This window comes from Muntiacus reevesi, chromosome 18 (assembly GCF_963930625.1).
Source record: "Muntiacus reevesi chromosome 18, mMunRee1.1, whole genome shotgun sequence".
NCBI lineage: Eukaryota > Metazoa > Chordata > Mammalia > Artiodactyla > Cervidae > Muntiacus > Muntiacus reevesi.
Window position 1 is genome coordinate 26188523 of NC_089266.1, and position 25234 is coordinate 26213756.

General features: G+C 54.6%; 1 protein-coding gene across 4 annotated transcripts in view; it reads left to right on the forward strand.

The window, feature by feature from the left end:
* CACNA1G (calcium voltage-gated channel subunit alpha1 G) overlaps positions 1-25234 on the forward strand; it is a 62108-nt gene that overhangs the window by 5831 nt on the left and 31043 nt on the right. For 2 of the 4 annotated variants that reach the window (XM_065911046.1, XM_065911047.1), the window contains exons 2-13: positions 1896-2007; positions 2162-2295; positions 2691-2788; positions 5095-5254; positions 5737-6037; positions 6205-6297; positions 8552-9335; positions 11072-11448; positions 23319-23470; positions 24281-24466; positions 24565-24679; positions 24760-24915. In XM_065911046.1, the coding sequence (XP_065767118.1) occupies positions 1896-2007; positions 2162-2295; positions 2691-2788; positions 5095-5254; positions 5737-6037; positions 6205-6297; positions 8552-9335; positions 11072-11448; positions 23319-23470; positions 24281-24466; positions 24565-24679; positions 24760-24915 (2668 nt within the window). Of the gene's footprint in view, positions 1-1895; positions 2008-2161; positions 2296-2690; positions 2789-5094; positions 5255-5736; positions 6038-6204; positions 6298-8551; positions 9336-11071; positions 11449-23318; positions 23471-24280; positions 24467-24564; positions 24680-24759; positions 24916-25234 lie in introns of those variants that run through there. The other 2 variants (XM_065911044.1, XM_065911045.1) reach the window with 1 other exon arrangement.

A 25234-nucleotide genomic window follows, 5' to 3' on the forward strand; every position in this document is an offset into this window, starting at 1 on the left:
CAGATGATGTGATGGACTCACTGCCATTAGGGAGGTCCACACAGGTGTCCCAGGAGCTCCTCTTTCCAGGAGAACTACCCGCCTCCCCCCTATGTGGAGACATCTGCTCATATGGGTCCCTTCCAGAACCTCTTCCCTACAGAAGAGAGGAGGGGGCTATCTTGGGGAAAGCAGGCCAGTTCTTGAAGGTAATTGTGTCCTTCCTTTTTCAGATGATGGTCCCAAGGGAACTCCTTCCCTGTCCCCTTTATTCCAGGGTGACCCCTGGCTGACCCTCATTCTGGGGAGAGATCCACTGGGCTCTAGCTTTACTCAGGAAAACAGCTCCATGGAAACAGAGCACTCATTTGATTTCCCCATTCCATCTACTTACCCCAAAAGCATGGAATTTTTTAAAAACTCATATTCCTGTGAGGATGTGAGGTTAGGGAAATTGTAGTGCTTTGGGAAGTTTGGGTACCTGTCAGTGGAAAGGGATGTGAGTCTGAGGGAAAAGGGCCTGGGTGATAGGAGGGGGTAGGAGGGCTTTGAGATGGTTGAGTGTGGACTCCCGGAGAGGGAGACTGGTCTGAGGTTCAGGCCAGAGATGGGGTATTAGAACCAGCTTCAAGGAAAGTTCTTGGGTCCCTGGTCAAAGCCTTCTCAACTCTGAAAGTGGAGTTATGACAGGAAAATTCCATCTGCTCAGGGCCCTGTCTGTTGCACTGAGTCTGGCTTCTTGGGTCACGCTGTGGGCTGCCATGACACCCTCTGCACCTTTATCCTTCTCCTTCCTCTGGCCCCCCATTTCTGCTTGTTTCTAGCCCCTTTAGTCTTTCCCACCCCTAAGAAAATGGGATGCTCAATCTGTGAGCTTGATCCTTATAACTTTCTAAGGTCTGGAAGCCATTTTGTACATTCTCCTGCTGAAAGGCTAGAAGCAAAGCCCTTAATGAAATCAACTATGTGGAGAGACTCAGGGTTTAAAAAGACCTCTGTCCCCCTTGCTGCAAAGCAGAGCTTTGCTGGAAACCCTAAGGAGTGGTGGTGGCATGGTCTGTATACACAACTGTCTGCTCTGCCCAGGCTGGGGGCTGTGTCCAGTACAGGGGCTGGTGTGTAGTGGGTCCTTGTTACTTAAACGTGTGAATGTGTCTGAAGGCCATCTGAGGGCTTTGAGAGGACAGAGGGCTGGTGGGGAAGAGGCAGCCTGTGTCTCTGGTCATGTGGCACTTGTCTGCCTCAGCCTATCAGTTTGGTGCCAGTGTGGTTGTTACAACCCCTTCCATGTAGCCTGAGCAGCTATGGAAGCTACTATCTCAGATCAGAAGCTTAGAAACCTCCGTCTCATCTGGGTCTCTTCCATGACCTTCAGCACATGACTTTGTGTGGGCCTCAGTTTCCTCGAGTTCTGCAGAGGAAGGTGATCTCTTCTAGCTCAGATACTTCCTGAGGCTGTTGTGAGCATCCAGTGTGGCATGCTGTGAAAGTGCTTGGTAAACTGTAAGGCAGGCATAATCCGACTTTAGGTTTGTGTCACACATTCACATACATTATCTCATTTGCTTCTCACATCTTCCCTGTGAGGTAGGGAGAATAGGATTCAGATTCAGCAGCGAACTCTTAGTGCCTGGCATTTCCAACAAGCACTGTTGATTTTATCTCCTAAATGGCTTGTGCAAATAGTCAGGATATTTGTGGCTTTTCCTACTTTACAGTAGAGGAAGCTGGGTCCAGAGAGGTGAGATGACAAAGGTGGGTCTGGGCCTGGGGGCCAGTATGATATGTAGGCCAACATCCTCCCAGCACACCTGGCTACATCTTAGATGGAGTTGGGAGGTCAAGCAACAGGAGGTGCTTGGACAAGACAGTGATCAGTTTTCACCTGGCCAGCTGTTTCCTTGACCACTTGGTACCTGGTTTGAGCGCATCAGTATGTTGGTCATCCTTCTCAACTGTGTGACCCTGGGCATGTTCCGGCCATGTGAAGACATTGCCTGTGACTCCCAGCGCTGCCGGATTCTGCAGGTGAGCACGTGTGTGGTGAGCGAGGGGGCAGTTCCTGATCTTTATAACCCTGACTCTGCAAGAGGCCTTGAGCCCAGAGGTAGGGGTGGGGATGGGGTGGGGGGGATTTGCCCACCCTTTTCTCAGTTTCAGCAGCCTTTTGTCCCCATATCAGGCCTTTGATGACTTCATCTTTGCCTTCTTCGCTGTGGAGATGGTGGTGAAGATGGTGGCCTTGGGCATCTTTGGGAAAAAATGTTACCTGGGAGACACCTGGAACCGGCTTGACTTTTTCATCGTCATTGCAGGGTGAGGGCCTGGAGTGGAAGAGTGATGGCTCAGATAAGTCCCTTTCCCAGGTCCAGGGTTCTAGGCCTGGCCCCCAACCCCTGCCCACTTACAGCACTGCCTTCTTCCTGGCTGTTCACTAAGGGTCCAGGGCTGTCCTGCCTATAGTGCTCAAACCCATGCTTCTCTGAATTCCATGGCCCCTCTATCCACACTCTTTTCTGTTCAGTCTCTGATAAGAAGTTTGTCCTTGGATTGAGGGTGGCCTTGCCCCTAGGGAGAGAGTTGGCTTTTCAGGGTCCCTTGGTGGAAGGGGAGGATTCTTGCCCCATCACAACAGGAGTCCTCATTGACCTCTTTTGACCCTCATGGTGGCCTCAGACTCAAAGGGCTTCCCTTTGGCCCCCTCCCTGCAGGATGCTGGAGTATTCACTGGACCTGCAGAACGTCAGCTTCTCAGCTGTCAGGACAGTCCGTGTGCTGCGACCCCTCAGGGCCATTAACCGGGTGCCCAGTGAGTGACCCCTCAGCCCTCGGCCCCTGGACAGGGAACCCCAAGAGGAAATATGGAAGCCTCAGATCCCACCCCTACCTCCTGGCCACTCACAGCCCTCATCAAGTCTGGCACAATGAGGCAGACCCCCTCAGAGAAGGGCTCAGTAGAAATCTGGGTCACTGGAGCCAAAGGGAGCTCCCATACCGGCTGTGGCACTGTGAGATTTACCTGGAAAGGCTCTTCCCCCTCATTTCAGCCTGATTTTAGGTCCTAGTCTCAGGAGGTCTCAGATGACCTGTTCCCTTCAGCTACACTATCCTCCTTCCAGTGGAAGAGGGGTGAGGGGAAGCAGGGTAGAGAGCTGGCAGGCCAGGAGGAATGGGTGCAAAGTGGGACAGCCTTTTCTAGCCAGAACCACATCTCATGCAGTCTGGTTCTCGTTGGAACCGCAGTGGCCACACTGAGCATGGCTTCTCTCAAGACAAGGCCGCTCCATGCCTCATCCTCCCGCCTATGTCCCTTTCCACCCCCTTCCAAGCCGCTGCAGCAACTGACTGCCGGGACCATTATCTAAATTAAACCGCATTGGTTTCTGAGCCAGCCAGGCTTTGGCAGCTCCAGCTCCCCCCACATCCCGCCCCCCACCCTTGCTCAGGCCCCCATTGCAACTCCCCAGCCTACACAAACTGCAGATGGTCTCTGCTGCTGTCCCAGTGGGGAGGGTGGGGGCATGTTTCTGGGGCTCTGTCTGTGGTAGCAGTAGCCCCCTTTGCTGCTTATGCACACATGCCTCGGTGTGTATGTGTGTGTGTCAGGGTGGGCAGAGGTGCTTGAGTGTGTCTTCCAGGCATTGAGGTCTGTTGGTGTTAACGGGATCTCCAGACAGAGGCATGCTTTCCCTTCTCTCCCACCCCAGGTGATGGCTGGCAGATTTATAGGCCTCTAACTACCAGTGTAATTCCCTTAATGCAAACCCTGAGGAATTGATCTGTTGGAGCCCAGAGAAGCTGAAGGGAGCTGGGGCTGGGGGAGGGGAGAGTGACTGAGTGAGAAGACTGGACTGGCTGGGTGGGAGGGCTGGGGTGGGTGGGCTGCTGTAGTCATCAGGAGGGTTAATTAGCAGCTTCTTGGAAGCTTTTTTTCCTGGAGGGGTCAGGGAGTGGCACTTTAGGGCACATGAGTGGCACTTTAGGGGTCAAAACTAGTCACTAGAGGTCTGTGTGTTTGACAAGGGCTTGGTGGCCTAGGGGCTAGTTTGCTCATGTCCGCTGAGTCATGTCCAACCCCATGGACTGCAGCCTGCCATGCTCTTCTGTCCGTGGGGATTTTCCAGGCAAGAATACTGGAGTGGGTTGCCATGCCCTCTTCCAGGGGATCTTCCCAACCCAGGGATCAAACCTAGGTCTCCCACATTGCAGGTGGATTCTTTACCATCTGAGCCACCAGGGAAGCCCATTAGCTAATTTTGACATCCTAAATCTGGATTAGGGAAGGTGGGCAGTATCCAACAGTGTCTTAAGGGGCAGGTTTGTGGAGGCTTTCCCTGTGAAAGGGGTTGTTAACACATGGCCACCTGAGAAAACAGCCTCAGTTCTCTCGGGTCCTGATGTGGGGAACTGGACCAGGCAGAGACTAGACTCAAGAAGGGGGCTCAGGACCGTGGTGAAGTGCAGGTCATCTTGGTCCCTGCTGAGGGCTTTTTTCTCAAAGGGAAATTCCTCCCAGCTAACATCCCTGCTGGAGTTCTCTGCCTTGGTTTCCCCAATGACTTTGGGGTCAGGTGATTATGACTGATGAGAGAAAGAAGTAGGATGGGAGTGTGTGGTGTGTGTGCGTGTGTGTGTGTGTGTGTGTGTGTGTGTGTGTGTGCTGGGAAGTGAGATGCAGAACCAGAGAACCTGGTTTTTAAGTCCTGGCATCTATACTTGGCAGCTCTGTGACATTGGACAAGTCATGCCAGTCCTCTGAGCCTTGACCCTCATCTGCAAACTGGGGGTGATGGTATCCGCTCTGTGATGATGTTAGGAGAGTGAGGTGGGATGTGGTGCTGGAGAGTGTTTTGGACACTGTGGCCACTCTGCTCATCCTTGCTGGCACTGTGCTCTGACGGGTGTGGGTGGGCCGAGAGGGAGAGTGGGCAGGGGTTAGGGGCTGGGAGGGCCGCCCACAGAGTTAGCAGTGTCTGTTGGTCTCCCTCCAGCTTGAGCCGGGCTGCCTCAGCCTCGGAGGCCCCGGTGGGCCCTCTCTGGGAGTGCTGCCAGGCCTGTGGCAGTCAGCCTAGCCCGGCCAGCCTGGCACCCCCAGCGTGGCTTCTGCCCCCACAGGCATGCGCATCCTCGTCACGCTGCTGCTGGACACGCTGCCCATGCTGGGCAACGTCCTGCTGCTGTGCTTCTTCGTCTTCTTCATCTTCGGCATCGTTGGTGTCCAGCTGTGGGCAGGACTGCTTCGTAACCGATGCTTCCTGCCTGAGAATTTCAGCCTGTGAGTGGCACATGGGCGGGAGGTGACCTGGGAGTGACTGTGGGGCTGGGACCTCCCCCAGTCCCTGTTGCTGGTGACATATCTGTTCTGTTATTAATGATGTGCCTGGCGATCAAACTTGGCTACACCCTGAAGTCACCTGGGTAGTTGAGACAACTGCTAAGGCCTGGGTTTCCCGGCTCCCCTTTCTGATATCATTTGTATGGGGTTCAGCCTGGGTGTGGGGATTTTTAAAAGCTCCTCATGAGCCTAAAGTGCAGTCATTTTGGGAACCACTGCCCTAGAATGGAGCCTTCCCATATCCCGACTCTGGAGTTTCACCCTCAAACTGCGTGTTCCTGGCACCCCTCATGTGCACCCACAAACCCCTGCCCCTGCCTCATACTTGCCCTGAGTGCCTCAGTGCATCCACCCAGCTCTCCCTTCCTGGGCCCTGTCCCCTGAAGACCCTGGTCTCAGCCTCATTCCTGTCCGCTCCTCAGGCCCCTGAGCGTGGACTTGGAGCGCTACTACCAGACTGAGAACGAGGATGAGAACCCATTCATCTGCTCCCAGCCTCGTGAAAACGGCATGCGCTCCTGCAGGAGCGTGCCCACGCTGCGCGGGGACGGGGGTGGCGGCCCGCCCTGCGGCCTGGACTACGAGGCCTACAACAGCTCCAGCAACACCACCTGCGTGAACTGGAACCAGTACTACACCAACTGCTCCGCGGGGGAGCACAACCCCTTCAAGGGTGCCATCAACTTCGACAACATTGGCTATGCCTGGATCGCCATCTTCCAGGTGGGGTAGCCCGGGCATTGGGAGAGTTCCCAGAGCCCAAGTGCTAGGACACAGTCCCGGCTTGGAGTAGTCATCCTCAGGCTTGAGTTGGGATCAGGGCCTCTAGAGGAGACTGCAGGAAGCTCTAGGGGGCCCAGAAATAACCTGCCCCTTTGCAACTTCCCCAGGTCATCACGCTGGAGGGCTGGGTCGACATCATGTACTTTGTGATGGATGCTCACTCCTTCTACAACTTCATCTACTTCATCCTTCTCATCATTGTGAGTGTTTCCTCAAGCTCTTGTGGGGATGGAGGATGCTGGGGAAATGGATAGGGGAAGTCCAGAGAGGGGACTTGCTTGGTCTGAAGTTCTAGCTGTCAGTGCTAGCTGTCAGTCTCATAGAGATGCAGGCAGAGGGCCCCTGTTCTGAGGAGTTAGGAGGAAATCCAAAGTCAAGGCCTGTCACTTATCAGCACTTAAAATCTTGAGCAAGTCATTCCCCATGAGGCCCCCAGCCCTACCCTGGGCATTTGTTTCTTCATCAGTAAAATGGGTGGTTCTCAACCCAGGGTGATGCCACCTCTCCTAGGGGGCACTTTGGAAATGACAGAGGGTGGTTCTGCTTTTTATGAGGACGAGGAGAGCACTTTTGGCATTTTGCTGAGAGGCAGGGGGTAAATAGTAGACACCTTGAGATGACAGTCCTGCAAACAAGGAATTGTTCCACTCCTAATTCCCATCATTTGGTGTTGAGAAACTGTGTGATCTATTGTTCCAGCTCAGAAGTTCCAAGACTTTATGAGGACAGAAGACAGAGGCAAAAGTAGCAATATTTAGTAGTTTTAATCACTACCGTGATTAATAATTTAATTGCTACCACTTATAGCTAATATTTATTGAGCACTTACTATGTGCCAGTCCCTGCTCGGAGTGCTTTTTTGTGTGCTGGTGCGTTTAATCCTCACTAAGACCCTGTTATTGTCTCCATTTTACAGATGAGGAAACTGATGTTTCCTCATTCGTCTGACCCAATCATGTGCTTTGAATGTGCTTTGTCTTAGTCTTGCTGGGCTGAGTGCTGCCGCTGAAGTGTGCTGTAACATCTGCTGCCCGCTTCGTCCTCAGATTCCCTGTGAGGTGGCAGGTGCAGGGACTGTGGGCCTCATCTTCTAAACAAGAACTCTGAGCTCCAGAGGGCAGGCTTGCTGGAGCTGAGCATTCAGCCCCAGGCTATTGCCTCCAAATCCAACCCTTTTCCCACGTCACCAAGAGGCCAGTGACATAGCCAGAAAGAAAGACAGATAAGAGAAAGATGAGAGAAGGAGATGAAGATCTACTCAGGACTTAGGCTCCAGAGAGAGGTGGAGACAGAATAAAGACCTGTTGGTGAGTGAGAGGGGTCCCTGAGAAAGAACAGCCCCCCAACCCCCAATCGTCCCTGATGGGGAAAAGTAGCCAGGCTTGGAGCCTGTTCCCTTCCCCCCACCATCACCCAGGCAGCAAGGTTAGCACCTCTGGGAAGTGGTCTGTGATCTTTTTCCCCATTCGGCTCTCTCTGAGCCTGGGGAGTGGGAGGGAAGCAGACAGAGAGGTAAGGGACCTTGTTTCCACCCTCCCACACACCCCATGAAAAATCTTTCCAAACAGCTCTCCGGAATCACACTAGTGAAGCTAATTATCATAATTACTAGGACACAATCTAGAAAAAAAAATTGCCTTTCACCATAAATATTCATTACTTTCATTCTGGATCATTGTCCAAGCAGTTGCCATCCCAGAGGCCCGGGGTGGGAGTGGGGGGTGGGGACTGAGGTATGGAAGTGGAGACGTGACAATGTGGTCAGGTCAGAGTGGCAGCCTGGCTAGTCTGCAAGGTTCAGGGTCGGCCTGTCACCCAGCTAGGGGAGAGGAGAAACATGGTTTGGAAAAGGGATGCAGGCAAGGCCAATGGTCATGGGGATACTGAGGCCCCAGGGTTAAAGGTCTCACCCAAGGTCACACAGCAGGACTTGGGACTGGAAACAAGAGTTTGGTAAATGGTGTTTTTGCCAGAATCTCAAAAGCTCAATCCAATGTGAAAACCCATGTCCCCCAAGTAGCATTCATTTCCATAGCCTTCTCTACTCCTAACAGAAAGTGAGAAGGGGGGTGCTCAGGATCTCGGATGATGGGATTGTTTAGGGGTGGGGAATTTGGGAGATTTCCTTGCCAATAACCTCATGATCAATAGCGATTCCTTGGAATTCCACAGAGGTTGGTTCAGGTCTTAGCCTTGCTGTGCTGAATGATCATGGGGAAATTCCTCAACGTCTCTGAACCCGTTTCCTCACTTGTCAGATGGAGATAATAAAAGTGTCACCTCTTAAAAAAAATAATGTCACCTCTTGAGATTGTCATGAGAAGGAAACAGGATGATGCTTGGACAATTATTGAGCCTAGTATCTGGCACATAGGAAGCGCTCAGCACTTGGCAGCGTGCACTGTGATCCCCTTTCCTTCTGGCTGTCTCCTTTTTTTATCCCTACCCCAATAGGTGGGCTCTTTCTTCATGATCAACCTGTGCCTGGTGGTGATTGCCACGCAGTTCTCAGAGACCAAACAGCGGGAAAGCCAGCTGATGCGGGAGCAGCGTGTGAGGTTCCTTTCCAACGCCAGCACCCTGGCCAGCTTCTCCGAGCCCGGCAGCTGCTACGAGGAGCTGCTCAAGTACCTCGTGTATATCCTCCGGAAAGCAGCCCGAAGGCTGGCCCAGGTCTCCCGGGCAGCGGGCGTGCGGGTCGGCCTGCTGAGCAGCCCAGCGCCCCGTGGGGGCCAGGAGCCCCAGCCCAGCGGCAGCTGCCCTCGCCCCCACCGCCGTCCGTCCGTCCACCACCTGGTGCACCATCACCACCACCATCACCACCACTACCACTTGGGCAATGGGACTCTGCGGGCCCCCCGGCCCAGCCCACAGATCCAGGACAGAGATGCCAGTGGGTCCCGCCGGCTCATGCTGCCACCACCCTCAACACCTGCCCTTTCCAGGGGCCCTCCAGGGGGTGCAGAGGCTGTGCACAGCTTCTACCATGCTGACTGCCACTTGGAGCCAGTCCGCTGCCAGGCACCCCCTCCCAGGTCGCCATCGGAGACGTCGGGCAGGACTGTGGACAGTGGGAAGGTGTACCCCACCGTGCACACCAGCCCTCCACCTGAGATGCTCAAAGAGAAGGCACTAATGGAGGTGGCCCCCGCCTCTGGACCCACCACCCTCACCAGCCTCAACATCCCACCCAGGCCCTACAGCTCTATGCACAAGCTGCTGGAGACGCAGAGTGCAGGTAAGGACTCTGGGTGGAGGCATGTCGGTGCCCCTCGGCCGGGGACCAGGTGATGTCCTATCCCAGGGAGGGCTGAGGGGGTCTGGAGTCAGAAGCACAGGGCCTGGATTCCCATTCTGCCTCTCTCGGCCTTGGGACCTTCAACCAGTCACATCGCTTCTTGGAGCCCTAGTTTTCTCATCTATTAAGATGGGAGTCATAATTCCTACTTTGTAATGATAACAATAGCTGTCTGTAACAAGCACCTATGCTCTGCTCTATGCTGTTTGCAGTTGTTGACGATGGCTGTGTGCCTGTTGCATGCTTCACAGGCAAAACACCATTGGGTCCTCTTATCAGTTGAAGTGATAAACTTTCCTTATTTTACTGATGAGGAGGAGGAGCTTGGAGAGGTTGTGTGACTTGCCCAGGGCGCTGTCATTGGTGAGGGGTGGAGTCAGGGCCCTCTGACTCTGAGGTCCATGCTCTATAGCCCTTGTTGCAGGCTCAGAGGGGGAAATGGTGTATGACTACGGTGAGCCCCATGCCCCGTGCTAAGGGGACTCATGTAAATACAGATGTCACTCTGTCCGCATAGAGAGACCTGGGGCTTGGTGCAGCAAGTCCTCAGAGGCCTCTAGACTGATGGATAGAACACCCAGTGTTGTGGGGAAGGAACATGCTTGTGCCTTGGGGCATCCCCCAGTCAGGCCGGGGTGATGAGCCCTCCTCTACAGACTCACTGCAGCCGAAGTCCAGGGCCTGTGCTTCAGGAGGAATGTGGCACGTGGGAGAAGTGGGATATTTGTGGGCTGTTATGTGGGAATGTGGGCTGGACAGGAAGGTGCCATCACAGAACACAGTGGGAAGGGTTCTTATGCCAGCTCCTCTATTACCCTGCCAAGGGGCGCCAGCCAGCCACACACACGTATGGTTCCGTTTCCCTCTGTGTAAAAGGCGGGGCTGGGACCGTCACAGCTGTGAGTGGTGCTTACTGATGTCCTCCTGCATGCAGGCGGAAGGGCTGGGCCCCAAGCCAGGCGTCTTCACATCCGTGCTTTACCTGGGTGGTCTCTGAGGTTCCTCGCAGCTCTCACAGTCTATGATCAAAGCTGGATTTAAACGGACATCGGTGTCTTGGGATAGGTCACTGTGTACGTGCACACGTGCTGTCCGGTGTGTGCGTGTGTGCATAAAGGTGACCTCTGTGTGTCTGTGCCATCTACGTGCACATGTCTGGTGTTCATGTATGCATGTGTCCACACGTGTCTGCGGTGTGTAGGTGCATGTGTGCACACACAGGGTGGTGCTCTTGTTTAGTGTGTACGCACGCCCATGTGTGCACATGCCTGGCATACATGTACTGTGTGATGTGTATGGATCTGTGCACACCTGTGTTTGGCTCTACATGTATAAATGATTGTAAATGGTATGTGTATGTACACGTACATGTGTGTGCAAGTATGTATCTAGTGCACAAGTGCAAGTGTTTGGCGTGAGAACATACATGAATATATAAGGCTGTCCAAACCTGAGGACAACCAGCAGTGACTGTCAGTGGGATGCTATTGGCATTTGGGGGTGTTCTGCTGCTCAGGATCACCCACATTGCAGGTCATCAGTACCCTTGCCCACCAAGTGCCTAGTACCACCACTGAAAGAACTCCAAATCCCCCACTCATTTTATATACATGCTGAGGGAAGGTCACCCCAAGTAGGAAAGCCTGGAGCCTCTAACCTCTACCTTCCTGTCCCAGGCGCCTGCCAAAGCTCTTGCAAGATCTCCAGCCCTTGCTTGAGGGCAGCCAGCGGAGCCTGTGGCCCAGACAGCTGTCCCTACTGTGCCCGGACCGGGGCAGGGGAGGTGGGGCTCACTGGCCACGAGATGCCTGACTCAGACAGTGAGGCGGTTTATGAGTTCACACAAGATGCTCAGCATGGCGACCTCCGGGATCCCCACAGTCGGCGTCGACGGAGCCTGGGGCTGGATGTGGAGCCCAACTCTGTGCTGGCCTTCTGGAGGCTGATCTGTGACACCTTCCGGAAGATTGTGGACAGCAAGTACTTTGGTCGGGGAATCATGATTGCTATTCTGGTCAACACACTCAGCATGGGCATCGAATACCACGAGCAGGTAGGGGCATGGGCAAGGCATGGTTCTTGGGGCTGGGGATCCTCTATCTTCCTCTCCTCCCACCCCGAGTTCTGTTTCCTCTCTTGTGCTATCAGTCTGCATGGCCAGGAGGACAAAAGGGAGCTGCACCGATGCGTGGGAACTCTTTGGAGGATGAAAGCCAGTGAATGTCACGCAGTCTTGGAGTGTGGAGGTTGCCTAGGGGCAGGGTCTGAGCTGGGTGTGTTTTATCGGAAGGGTTCTGAGAAGAGGTGGGCTTTAAAGGATATAAATGAGTGGCGAGCATCAGATATGGGCAAGACCTTCTTGGAGGGACAAGTCATAGATGGGGGTGGGTGGGGCCCTCTGGCATCCACCTGACTCAGTAATTAGGGGTGTGATTGACTGGTGGCAGGAGGGGGCTGTGCAGGTAGAGATGAGGAGTGGAGGCCTGGAGCTGGCGCCTGGGGAGGGCAGAGAGGGTGGCCATCTGCTTCGGGCCTCTGTTCTGGGAGCCGTGCTGCGAGCGGGGAGGGCGCTGCTGGGTAGAGGAGTGCTCCCAGCTTGGTGAGGGGACTTGAAACCTTTGCGTTTGAGGAATCATTCTAAGAACCAGGATGTTTAGTCAGGAGAAGAGGAGGCTCAGCAGGGACAGGCGAGCTGTCTTCAAATATTTGAAGGGCTGTCATGTGGAAGAGGGAGCAGGCTTATGTTGTGGGGCCGATAGCTGCAAGCAATGTGATTTGGGCTGAGGCAGGGAAGAGGCTGTTTTCTCTCTCAGAGCCATGCAAAAACAGAAGGGGTGGCCTGGGGAACCCCACTGACCCCCCCACTTCCACACTGGAGATGGGAGCAGGTATCATATGGCCTCACAACTGGCTGTGGCTTCATCCCCCACAGGATTTCTTCCAGAAGTCAGCCCTTCCCCCGGTTTGGCCTGCGAGGTCACCCCCTTGGCGGATTCTTGAGAAAGGAGGGAGGCCAGCAGCAGGTGCTGTGGTTCGCAGGAGAGTCAGGGCTGCCAGAACCTGACCTTCCCCGGTGTAGACGGGAGCCAGACACTGCCCCAACCCCTCAGCTTGTGGGTAGAAGCCTGTGGGAGCCAGAGGTGTGGAGTGGGTGCACACGTGTGTGCATGCATGCACGGTGTGGCAGGGGCGGGGTAACCATGGGGAGCAGTGCCCACCAAGGAGTGTAGGGATTGAGATGGGGTATCCTAGGTCCAAACCCGGGCTGGAGCAAACATGTGATGTTCACTTTTCAGGGGGTTCTGAATCCCCTTACCATCCACCCCACTTAGCTCCTACCCCAATTGCCTTGTCTAGCCGAGTGCACCTCAGCCCCAGCCCTTTCCCCATCACCATCATACTATATTGACACCCCTTCCTTTTGTGTCAGTGACCCCCACTCAACCAGCTATACCCTGTTCCTTTCCTGGGGTGGGGAAAGCAGAGAGTGTGGACAACTTGGGTCCCACCTTGGGTAAGGTGGGGGGAAGTGGGGGGAGGGTCAGGATACTAGCTGCAGGGTCAGCAATGGCATTTTGGTGGGTGTGTTGTGTCTGGGTGCATGGGGCGTGGGTATGTGTGCTCACGCCTGCTCAGCCAACCTCTGGGGAAGGGGTGTTCTGCTCTGCCCGGCTGGCTGGGGCACGATCCAGGTAATGGCAGCTCCTCATCTCCCATTATGCTGGCTCCCAAGCCTGAACCTCAGCCTCCTCTCCCTCACCCCGGTTCTGGCCACGGTCAGATGCCCCTTCCCCAGGGGGTGCCTCCTCCGCTGCTGATGGAGGATTTGACTATGCTGGAAAGAAGCTGAGTCACAGAGACAGAGGCCAGATGAAGCTGCAGCAAGAGGGCTTTCAGTTAGACATCAAGAAAGACACCCCCTTGGGGAAGAAATAATAGCAATAAGTCAGAGACGGCTGCAGCATCTCCTTACCCAAGTTCCTGAGGAGAGCGGGGGACAGCCTCTGAAGCCTTCAGCAGCAGGGAGTCCTCCTCAGTGGTGGCATAGTGTCTGCTCCAGGGAGGAGTTTGTCCCAGTACCTGGTTGCTAAGGGCCCCGTGGGGTGAGTGGGAGTCCCCAGCAGGCCAGGCAGATGACTGACTGCGGCCCAGCAGGCTCAGAGGCTGGGGGTGGGAGAAAATCCCAGAAGCAGCCATGGTCCTGTGCTTACAGGCACTGTGGCGTGAATGTCCCGCCATCTGGGTCCTGGAGCCTGAGCAGGCTTGGGAGTTGGGAGCAGGGAAAAGTGCAAGGAGACATGGAGGCCAAAAGACAGAGACACAGAGGGAGACAGAAAGAGAAAGGGAGAGACAGAGATGGGGAGATGAAGGCAGAGAGCAGGATGGAGACCTGGGCAGGGGGTGAAGGGGTGGGGGAGAGATAAAAAGACAGGAAAGCAGAGACACAGAGACAAGATGGTCAGAGATATAGAGAGGGAGATGGAGACTTGGGGGAGGAGACAGGGACAAGTGGAAGTACAGAGATGTAGGGGTGACAGAGACAGTTGTGGAGAGGAAGCCCAAGAGAGACCAAGACCTGGATGCAAACAAGGACAGGCCGGGCAGTGACCACGAGACAGAGGCTCTGATGGAGCCTCAAATGGAGGAGAGGAGGAGCCAGTTGAGCAAGAGAGCTGAGAGACACAGAACGGAAGAGCGTCTGCAGATGCTGATAGAGGTGAGGGCCAGAGGCTCATGGTTTCCCTGCGGTGCTCATAATGAGGCAGTTGTGTCCATCGATCCTGGTATTGATCAGACTGGGGGGCGCTGGAGAGGGTGTTGCTGGTGCTTCCCTGGAGGAGGAGCCCAACCCTCTTTCCAGCCCTGTCCTCTCCCACCGTCACCAACCTTACCCTTCATTCGGTTTTCCTGTCAAGAACAGAGATACTCCTGCTGCACTCTGCCAAGCTCTTGACTGAGGAAGCACTCATTTTGTCATACCCCACCCTACCCAAGGTGAACCCCATGGTGTTCACACTGTCCTGCTTTCCCCACCCCTTAACCCACTAGCTGGTGGAAAAGGGTCAGGGCTGGTTTGTACAGAGAGACTGGTGAGGAGCACAAAGACACAGGACTCTGAGAAGGGAGCAAGACTACGACTTGAGGTCGGAAGTATAATCTGATAGAGGGTAGACATGTGTGTGCCCCACCCACTAGGGGGCAAAACCCGGAACAGGGAAATTGCAAACTATCCATCTGTCCATCCATCCATTCCACACATGTTTTCTGTGCATCAGAGTTGGGCCCAAGCAGTGGCATGTGAATAAATGTTTAATAATCAGCCCTTTAAAAAGAAAAAAGGTCCTGATTTGTGGTATTTGCACTGTTCACCAATTTCCATGGTGCAATTGCTCCCACTGTGGCTGGTTTCAGACTCCCGAAGTAATGTCACTGCATGTGAAGTTAGGAAGAGAAGTGCATAACCAGACGCTCTAGTACAACACTGGGCCAAGGCACTCTGTCCTTCTTCTCAAAGACCCCACAGACAAATAAGCAGTCACACTTACTTGATGTAGTGCCTGCTTGGAAAGGATGCTCAGAGGAGTCGCCCATGACCCAGACTGGGGAAAGGATTCAAGAAGGGCTTCAGTAGAATATGACCTGGGAGCTGAGTTTGAATGGAAAGTGGGATGTAGCTAGCAAAGGGTGGAGGGTAGGGCACAGCATAGGGGAGGACTGGAAGCTCCAGACCCCCAAACAGAGATTTATAAGGAGTTCAGAGTGAATTGGGCACTGGATTGGGGCTGGGATGGCAAGCAACAAGAAATGAGCTTGGAAAAGCTCAGAGCCAGGTCCTGAGAGGAATAGGATGGAGTTTGGATTTTATCCTGAAGGTGATAGGGTGCCAACAAAGGTTTTAAGCAAGTCCATGGTATGTGTTTGTATTGTATCAATCTTCCAGAAGTCATGTGGGGAGCAGAAGGGAGTGAGAGATGGGAGGCAGGGAGGCCAATGAGAGGGCTACTGCCATAATACAGCCAGTTCATATACCCTGTCCCTGGAGACACAGAGAAGCATGCTGGGAGGAGCTGGCAGTGGCTGAATCTGTAGAACTCAACTCCAGTTGGATATTTGTGAGTTGGCAGCAAGGATGACACCCAGGTTTCTGCTTCTGGGAGGAGCCCTGGGGCTTGTGCATATTTGGACTGGAGGGCATTGCTTACAAACTGCCTGTGGGATGCCCAGGGTGCCTTTGGCGTACAGAAGAGAGGTGTCTCCTGGAACCTGTCTGGCTGGGTATGCATGGGGGCAAGGCCCTCCAGGAGGGTGGGGTCTTAAGGACACAAGAACTTCATAATCACCTTTCTTCCAAGTTCTGGATTGCTGAGAGTTGGGGCCAACCTCAAGCTCAAGAAGAGAGACAACAAAGGGTGGACTGGTATCCCGGGCTGCAGAGAAGAGAGAGGGAGGATCCAGAACAGACAGTCTTTCAGGCCATGAGGACAGGGCAGGTGATTCTTCTGCTCGTTTCTCAGACTCTGGGCCCATCCTGTCACTCTAGATACGTGTACAGGGAGGGTTTCTATTTATAAGTGAGTGAGGTCAGCTGTTCAAGGCAAGGGAAGCTGGGGGTGGGGTAGGGTGAGGAAGAGACCAGATGTGGTAGGTCTTAACTTTGAGGGGATTCACAAACTCCTTTTGGATTCTGGTAAAAGCTGGGGCCATCTCTCTAGAAGATAGACACGCGCATGGATACCCCAGTGTGGACTTTGAGGACAGTTTACAGACACCTGTCCTATTCCTTGGGCCTCCCAGGAGCCCTTGGCCCAGACAGAGGAGCTGGGACTACAGGCCAAATAAGACTTTGGAGGACAATCTCTTACAGATGCCTTGGCCCCAGACTTTCAAAGTTTCTCCACATGTGGGAGGGAGAAAGGTGCTTTTTGGGAGATGGCCTGCTAAAGGGGGCTTCCTCTGGCTCTACGGCTCCCCCAATTCATCAAACATGGGGAGTGCCACCTGTGCACAGCACATTTGAAGAGAATAATAGACTGGGGGTATGGGAAGTGCCAGGAGCTCCTTCGGTTCCAGCAGAAAAGTCATTCTGCTTGATTATGCCAAATGCCATAAAGGAGATTTCCGGGGACAGAAGAGAGATTCTCACACCCAGGTCGGGGATTTTGGAGGGCTTCCTGAAGGAGGTGTCTTGTGAGCATGGCCTTGAAAGAAAAGTGTCATTGGCAGCTGAGGCCAGGAGCAGAGAGGTCGGGTGGAGGGATTGGAGGGAGTTCTGGCAGCCTGGCCTGGGAATGCACAGGGAGGCATGGGATGCTCTGAAGGACCATCATATAGCCTCCCCCACTCCACCCCAAGTTATCTTAGCAGGGGCGAAGTGAATCCAGCAGTGCTCTTGAAGCTGGAGCTTCCAGGAGGTGTGGGCTGGTTTGGGGGCGGGACCCAGAGACTATTTCTATCGTCCAGATCAGAGGCAAGGAGGGCCCCCAGGATGGCGGAGGGGAAATAGAACTAGTGGGTGGGGCACAGCCATTCCATTGGCAAGGTCTGTGGGCCCAGGCACCTGCTGCTAGAGGGATGAAGGGCAGGCACAAGTCCTAGATAACTCCTAGGTTGCAAGATGGAATCCTGGAGAGGGAAGTCCTTGGGGCCAGGAAGCCGGGGAAGGAACAGGTTTGGGAGAGGAGGTGAGAGGGTTTGTTTTGGATGTGCTGCATTTGAGCTGGCTGTGGGCCATCCTGGGAAGGCTATCAGGCAGGTTGGCTCTCTGGGTGAAGAGCCAAGGCTTGGAGGGAGATTGTTTTGTGTTGTTCACACCCTAGTGACCGCCGGAAAGGTTGGAGTGCAGGAGATGGAGAAGCCAGAGAGCCCAGAGAAGGAAGTGGGCTCAACTGAACTCTGAGGAATGTTGGCCAGAGGGGAGGAAGGCAGTGGGAGAGGGAGAAGAGGGCAGGAAATGGCCAGCAGAGAGTCCAGGAAGTAGAGGGAGGTGGCCATAGGCAGGGAGGCTGGCGCAGGCCCAGGTATTGCTCAGGCATCCAGAAGTTGAAGACAGGGAAGAGGGTTCCGGGAGAGAGCTGGGATGGTGGGGCCCAGGGTGCAGGGGTGAATAGGCCTGGATCCATGTGAAGGCTTCAGCTTTTAGGCAGGGGAAGGGATATTGGAGACATGAGGAAACAGGGACAGCTGATGGAATGAGATGGCGCCCAGGGGAGCCAGGGTGTGGGTGAAGGTACAGGTTGGAGGAGGCGCTGGCTCCTTTCCAGGTGGGAGGAGAGACAAGTAGGTTGCAGGATGCAGAGCTGTTTGGGGGAGGGAAGTGGAGCCCCATGAAGCAAGAGGCCAGGTTGGAAGTGGGATGGAGACCTAGGGGAGGAAGATCTGAAGCAGCTCTTGGGGTGAAAGATGGAGACCCAACAATAGAGGATCATGCATACAGGTACAGAGCAACCCTGGGGCCCCAGAAGGGTATTTCCCTGTCCAGTCAGCATAGGTTCGTAAATAGCAAAGCTCAGCAATTTGACAGTTGCAGCAAAGAGGCAGGCTTGGGGGAAGGGGGAATAACCTGGACTGGACAGGAACCCTCTGAGATCTGTGGCCTGAGGGAAGCCTTTAGATGATCCACCACAACTGGATAGAGAGGGTGTACAGGCGAATGAGGGGCAGGGGCCATAGCTTCAAAAGTTTAGGTCACAGAAGCTTGGGCTGACTGTCTCAGGCCGAGCGAGCCCTGTGGGTGTCCTGTGCCTGCTTAGCTTGTGTGTCCCCCTGGGGTGGCTCTGGGGAGCTGACAGGAGACCACGGGGAGAGACTAAAGTCACCTCTGGTTATGAGGTACTGAAGCAAAATGACACTTAACAATGGGGCCTAGACGGGCTAGAAAACATGCTGGGAGGCCCCTCCAGGGGGACGGTGAAGAGCAAGGCCGTGATCTGTGTGATGAGGCCTGTGAGGTCTCCTAGAAACCTCCTGCTGCCCAGGCGTCCCCTGACTTCCCACACCTCCTGGGAGGAGGAGGAGAAGGGGCGAGGTCCCACTGACCCAGTGGCCCTTACCCCATCACTGTGGCCCCCCTGTACCACCTCCTTTGAGTGTGAAAGTGGCCGGAAGAACTGTCAAAAACAGAGGTGAGGCGAGCCGAGGAGTCAGAACTGGGGAGCAGAGATTTCAGGGTCCCTGGAACAGGTGGCCTCAGAGGAGATAGGGGATGAGGATGGCATCTGGCAGGGCTAGGGTGACTCCCCTCAGTTCTGGTCTGGCTTGTCCCCGCCTGCACCCTCCCTGCAAGAGGCACATCCCTGTCTGTCAGAGCCGGCTCGCAGGCCTCCCGCCTGGACCACTGCAGTATCCCCTAATCGCTCTCAGTCTCTTCGTCTCTCCAAGCCATCCACAGGCTGCCACCACTGCAGTGGATTAATCTTCTTAATATACCATTCTGCACACCTCCCCCCTCCCCCCAGAAGATCATGGGCAGAGGCAAGTCCAGCCTGAGGCAAGTCATGGAGCAGAGTCAAGGCCGTTCTGGCTGGCCCTGCCCACTTGGCAGCCTTGATGCCTAGAGGCTCCTCCCACCCCCTGACCAGGGCAGACACTTGGTCCTCGGTCCTGGAGGAGGCCCTGCACATTTTTTCCTCTGCTCCTTTGCTCACGCCCCATGGCCAGCTGGGCATACCTTCCACGGGAGTTCTCCTCCCACTGCCTTCTCCCCACTGGCCCACTGACCTCAGCTGGCTTGAGTTCCTGGGGCCCTTCTGGTGTCTGCCTCCACACGGTGCTTAGCTGCAGGCACTCTGCGCTGCCACGTGTGAGGGCTGCTGCCACTGTCAGTGCCCACGGGGCCACTCAAGCAGGACTCTGGCCTGGGTGTTTCCACAGGGCAGAGCAGCCTTGCCACAAAGGGGTGTTACCCTGTTTAATAGGAGAGGCCACTGGGAACCAGCAAGGTTAAGGACTTGCCTAGGTCACCCAGGTGGAAAGTCTCCGAGTTGGCAGGCCTCCTGCATTCAGGTTTAGCCCCACCTCTTAGCAGGGTTGCACACACCATGGGCACTTTAAGGGTTAGTGGATATAGGTGCTCTGGGTTTCAGGGGAGTTCTGGTGCTGGGAAGTATTGAGAAGCTTACCTGGGGCCCAGTTACTCCAGGCTGACAGGCTAAGGGGAGGGGAAGCATTGGCAGATGGGAGATGGGACATGTACAGTTAGCGTCACAGAGAGAAGAGCCTGGGGCCTGTGGGTGAGAACCTCAAGCTGCCTGGCCTCCATGTGCAGAAACCCCCACTGGGCCTTGACATCTGTGAACAGGAGGGAGGATGCAGTCTAGACCAGAAAAAGGACTTCCTGGCAGCCTGAGGGGCTTGTATGAGTTTGTGCTGGCGGCCTGGGTGTGTGCGGGGCGGCAGCATATAGAGATGTTGGAGGGAAGTGCAGATGGGCCTTTCTAAGCGAGCGATGTGACCTCCATCAAGTCACCACATCTCAGAACCTCAGTCTCCGTGCTGTCAAGGAAGCCTACATCCCTCCCTTATCTGGTGTGAGCAGGGAGGAAACGGACTTCTGGGAGGAAGGGCTTAGCGGTGCAGGGCCTGTGGATGGCACTAGTCAGAGTTGGCTTCCTCTCTGCCCCTTTGCAGCTGCAGTGACTGTGATCATGGCTCTGGTCCCTGGGGCACCGGTGTTGCTAAGATTGTGTCTCTGCGTCCTCATCCTGCATTTGCAGAACATTCCCAGCTTCCGATTTAGTAACTTGGGCAGACCTGCTGGCTGTCTGAGAAAAGAGCACTTTTTTCCCATGGATCACAGGGAATTCGGGGCCCTGGGAGGGAACAGGCATTGCCCATAAGCTTGTGCACTGAGGCAAGCAAGCGAAGGCTGGGGGAGAGCACCAGCCAGGCCCTCCTTCCTATCTGCTTCTTCAGTCCTGGAGCCTCCTGGCTGGGCAGGCTGGAGTGCTGGCCTTTGCCGCCACCCCTCGAGGAGAGCAGTGACACAGACCTTCGGGGAGCCTGCACCATCCTTCTGATGAGGCTCTAGGTTGGTGTGCTGGCGGGAGTGTGTGTGTCTGTGTGTATCTATGAGCCCTCAGCTACAGACTGTCGCCAGCCCTGTAGACAACATCAGGAAACGGTGAGAACACCCCTCTCCACACGCCTGGATGTACTTCAAGGATTCACTAGTGAAGTAAATACATGATACCAAAAGCGATTGTGTTTTCACCATTTTATTAAGTTTTGTTTTTGGTGGCTTTTTTTTTGATGTTTAATTTATATTCTCTAAAATATACCCATTATATGTGTACCGCAGTTATACTTTCGGACTCATTCTTTATTAATGCCTCTGTGTTCATGTGAAATATAATTTATATACCTAAGAAGACACTTTACATGTTCAGTCCATCCATGTGTCTGAATTCATGGGCCCCTCACTGTTACCTTTGGATTCTGACTGCCTAGTCTTATTGGAGCCAGAGAAGGGTGGGATTGGGTCCCACTCCCTGGCTCTCCCCATCCTGTGAATTTACACTGGCCATGCATCATCTTTTGGCCTCTTGTGCTTATCTGCAAGATGTGGAAGGGGAAGGCTGTTGTGTGGATGGTACGAGGTGAGACCCATAGGGCGTCACATCCATGTGGCCTGCGCTTACCATCTTTATCAAATCCAAGAATGGACAACTGGGTAGATGACAGAGTGACAGAGAGGCAGGTTCACTGACCACAGCTTTCTGACAGACTGGACTTGGGACAGAAGGTGGGAGATCCACTTAGGCGGGGGGTGGGGGGCGGTGCCTGAGCCCTGGGCTTTAGCTGTCCTGACTGTGGCCCCTTCCCCTGCACTGTGGTCCTCTGTGACCCACTTGCTAAGTCAGGTGGCACTGCCCTCACTCACAGTCTGGGGGGCAGACTCTCACTTGAGATCTGCTGGAGCAACATGACAGTTACTGTCTCTGGACAGCTGGCTCTCGGCCCTGCCAGCTGGCCCTGGCTCAACTCCCCAGACCTGTCTCTGGGGAGAATCCATTCGTGGGCTGAAAACTTCTCTCCTTCTGAGAAGCCATTGACCCCTGAAATGCCCCTCATCTGCCAATCAGAAGGCCCAGCCTACCACCTCTCCCACTTCTCATCCAGGCTGGCCGCACAGATTGGGACTATTAAGATACATTTGGTGGTACCCAGGGTCTTACTCCATGCTTGGGTGACCTACCAGGGCAGCTGGCCCGATGAGGCAGCTGGGTAAACACGGGGAGGTGTCTGATGGACTAAGGACTCCATTGGTTATTTATTCAAACTTTTAGAGCAGCTAGTATGCACCTTGGGCTTTGGGAGTGATCAAAACACCTCATCAGGTGGGCAGTAGGCTCCATCGAGTCAAATCATTTTTCACTCTGCAGCTTCAGTCATCAACCAGGTTGGGCCTCCCTTTCTCCCCTGACATGGCTCATTCCCCGTGCTCAACCCTGCGATGCCTTCCCCTCCTCTCTGCCTGGAGAGACCCTATTCACCCTCAGAGTTCATTTCAAGTGCTGTCTCCCAACTAAGGCTTTCCCAGTGTGTTCCTCACTCACCTTCTCTCCTCCAAACTCCTGGATTTACTGTCTGGATAATTTATTTTGGCACCAAAGCATCTAAGGCCTCTTGTGGTTATTTGACTGTTTTGTATGTGTATGATTTGTTTCCAGCTAGACTCTGAACTCCTAGGAGGCAGGGAGCATTGCTGGCATGTTTTTGCCTGCCTGGTGGATTATATGGTTGGGACTTAACATTAAGAGGGATGCTCAGTCACTCAGTCATGTCCGATTCTTTGTGACCCCATGGACTATAGCCTGCCAGGTTCCTCTGTCCATGGGATTATCTCAGCAGCAATACTGGAGTGGGTTGCCATTTCCTCCTCCAGGGGATCTTCCAACCCGGGGATTGAACCTGCGTCTCCTGGGGCACCTGCATTGGCAGGCAGATTCTTTACCACTGAGCCACTATATTAAGAGGGAGGAGGTACTCAATATTCTGTGCTAGAATAGCAAATGAAGTAGAGTTTGTCATTAATTCTGATGACCTCTCTAGGATGTGTTCGCTGCCCTAATCCCAGACCCTGGGTAGGAGTATTAATTACTTCTAGTGTTTTACATTTGACCAGAGAGATTAAGGATCTTGCTAAAGGTCACACAGTGATTTGACAGGATAGGCTGAGAGTTACCCCAGGTGTCCTAGTCTCAGATAGCAGCTCCAGGTGCCACCTCATGTGTGACATCTCTTCTTGGGGATCTCCCTTCTGCTCATTGGTGTGTTTGTACATGCTTGTTTGTGTGTTTGTGTACACATGTGGGTGTGTATGTGTGTGCATGTATGCATTTGTGTGTGTGTATGTGTCTACGTGTATGCAGTGTGTGTGTGTCTGGAAGGAAATAACGTTGCCAACAGTTGTCCAAGAGAATGCTGCCAAGTCCACAGATTGATTGTGGAGAACGTGTGACTTCGCGTGTGGCTGTGTGACTGGATATGCGTACGAGGCCTTGGCAATCACCCTCAGGTGTCCACCAGCATCAGTGCACTGCTGGCCTGGGCCTGCTGAGCTGACGTGACAGCACAGGACAGGTTGGGTCTCGGAGCACACAGTAGGAAGTGGGCGGAACCCACAGCCGAGGCCTCCAGCGAGCCTGTGGCCCCAGGATCTGAGACACAGCTGAAAATAGCTAGGGGCTGGGGGCTTTGTGCACTGGCCACCCCTGAGTATATTTTCTCGCGGATGCTTTTGGGGAGCGTCTCCACCATTAGCCTGAGCATTCAGCACCCATACTACCTTCTCCCAACCCCCACCCCACCCCCAGCTTGCTGTTCCTGCTCCTGGATTTGTAGGAAGGCCAGGTGTTTTTGAGGACTGGGATGAGGGGCTCAGGGACAAGCCTCTGCTACTTCATGGCCCACCCTGTCTTCTAGCCTGAGGAGCTCACCAATGCCCTGGAAATCAGCAACATCGTCTTCACCAGCCTCTTTGCCCTGGAGATGCTGCTGAAGCTGCTAGTGTATGGTCCCTTTGGCTACATTAAGAACCCCTACAACATCTTTGACGGCGTCATTGTTGTCATCAGGTATGACTGCCCCTCTGCTGCCTCTTGCCTGAGGAGTGCCCTTAGGGTAGTCTGGGTAAGGAGCCACACACCCTGCTCCTCTGGGCCTGGAATCAGGCCTCACTGACCCAGAGGCCCCCTGCTCGCCTAGCTGGGGATTCTCTGTGCCCCTCGCAGCACATACCACACTCTCTCTCAGCCCTCCCTTGCTCACACAGAATGTGGTCTCCCATCTGCTTTGGCCAGGCTCCTCTGAAATCTCTGCTCTCATTTCCAGTCCTTGTCCTTGACCCCATGCAGGCCTGGGGTGGGCAAAGACTGGGGAGTTGGCTTTGGAGAAGAGTTGGAGGAGGTGTAAGGCCCAGCCAGCTGTCCGTGCTTACAAAGCGCTTGGAGACTGTCGCACACGCTGGCAACTTGCTTTAGGGTTTCCAAGACCTTGGGAAAGTGTTCCACTGTTCCCCCCACCCGCCCCAGGCCCTGGGCCAGAAGAACTGCTTTATTGCTTTTTGGAATTGGCTTTAGATTTCATTAGAAGAGAACAAAGCAAACGTTCCATAACTTGAGGCTGTTGCTTTGGCTGATGGAGGGAGCGGACTGGCCCCGAGGGGAGAGCGGGGAGGGAGGGAGCTATCACCCAGACCCCTGCCTCTTGGAGCTCCTGCCTAGAGACCCAAGTTTCCGTCAGCACCCACTTTCTCAGTGCTAGCCAGGCCAGACCCTCAGGTGCTGCTGAGCCCTCCCAGTGGGTGGGGTGGGAGAAAGGTGAGCATGCAGAGGCCTCAGGCTCAGGCTCTGGCTCCTGCCTCCAACCCCCCCCACCCCTTGCAGTGTGTGGGAGATCGTGGGCCAGCAGGGGGGCGGCCTGTCGGTGCTGCGGACCTTCCGCCTGATGCGGGTGCTGAAGCTGGTGCGCTTCTTGCCGGCGCTGCAGCGGCAGCTCGTGGTGCTCATGAAGACCATGGACAACGTGGCCACCTTCTGCATGCTGCTCATGCTCTTCATCTTCATCTTCAGGTGAGGGCAGGTGCGGCATCCATGCCAGCGGGATGAGGGCCTGAGGGGCAGGGGTTTCTGGGGCCCTGACCCCCATCTCGCGGCTCCTGTGTCTTCAGCATCCTGGGTATGCATCTCTTCGGCTGCAAATTTGCATCTGAGCGGGATGGGGACACGCTACCGGACCGGAAGAATTTTGACTCCCTGCTCTGGGCCATCGTCACTGTCTTTCAGGTGCAAGGGCAACAGGAGAGGGTGGGCAGGGTGGTGGGTGTGCCCCGGTAAAGGCCCTGACTCCCATCCTCGGCCCACAGATCCTGACTCAGGAGGATTGGAACAAGGTGCTGTACAACGGAATGGCCTCCACGTCATCCTGGGCGGCCCTTTACTTCATCGCCCTCATGACCTTTGGCAACTATGTGCTCTTCAACCTGCTCGTTGCCATTCTGGTGGAGGGCTTCCAAACGGAGGTAACCCCCTGCCTGCAGCAGTCCACTTCCAGGAGGAACTGGCTGCATTGCTGGAGTGGTGGTGTCCTGGGAGGTTCTGCAGGAAGTGTCCTTCAGACAAGGCTGGGGTACTAGGACTGGGGGGTTCTGAGTTTCAGGCAGCTCCTTGGCACTCGAAAGACAGGGTGGTTGTTGGGGGGAGTATCCCTGGATCCAAGGTGAGCTACTGAGTGGGCTTCCCCGACAAAGTCGGCTAGACTCTACCCCAGGGAGCTGGACAAGATGAGTGCTGGCACATGGACAGCTGGATCCCTGAGCACAGGTGTGCTTGGAGACATCT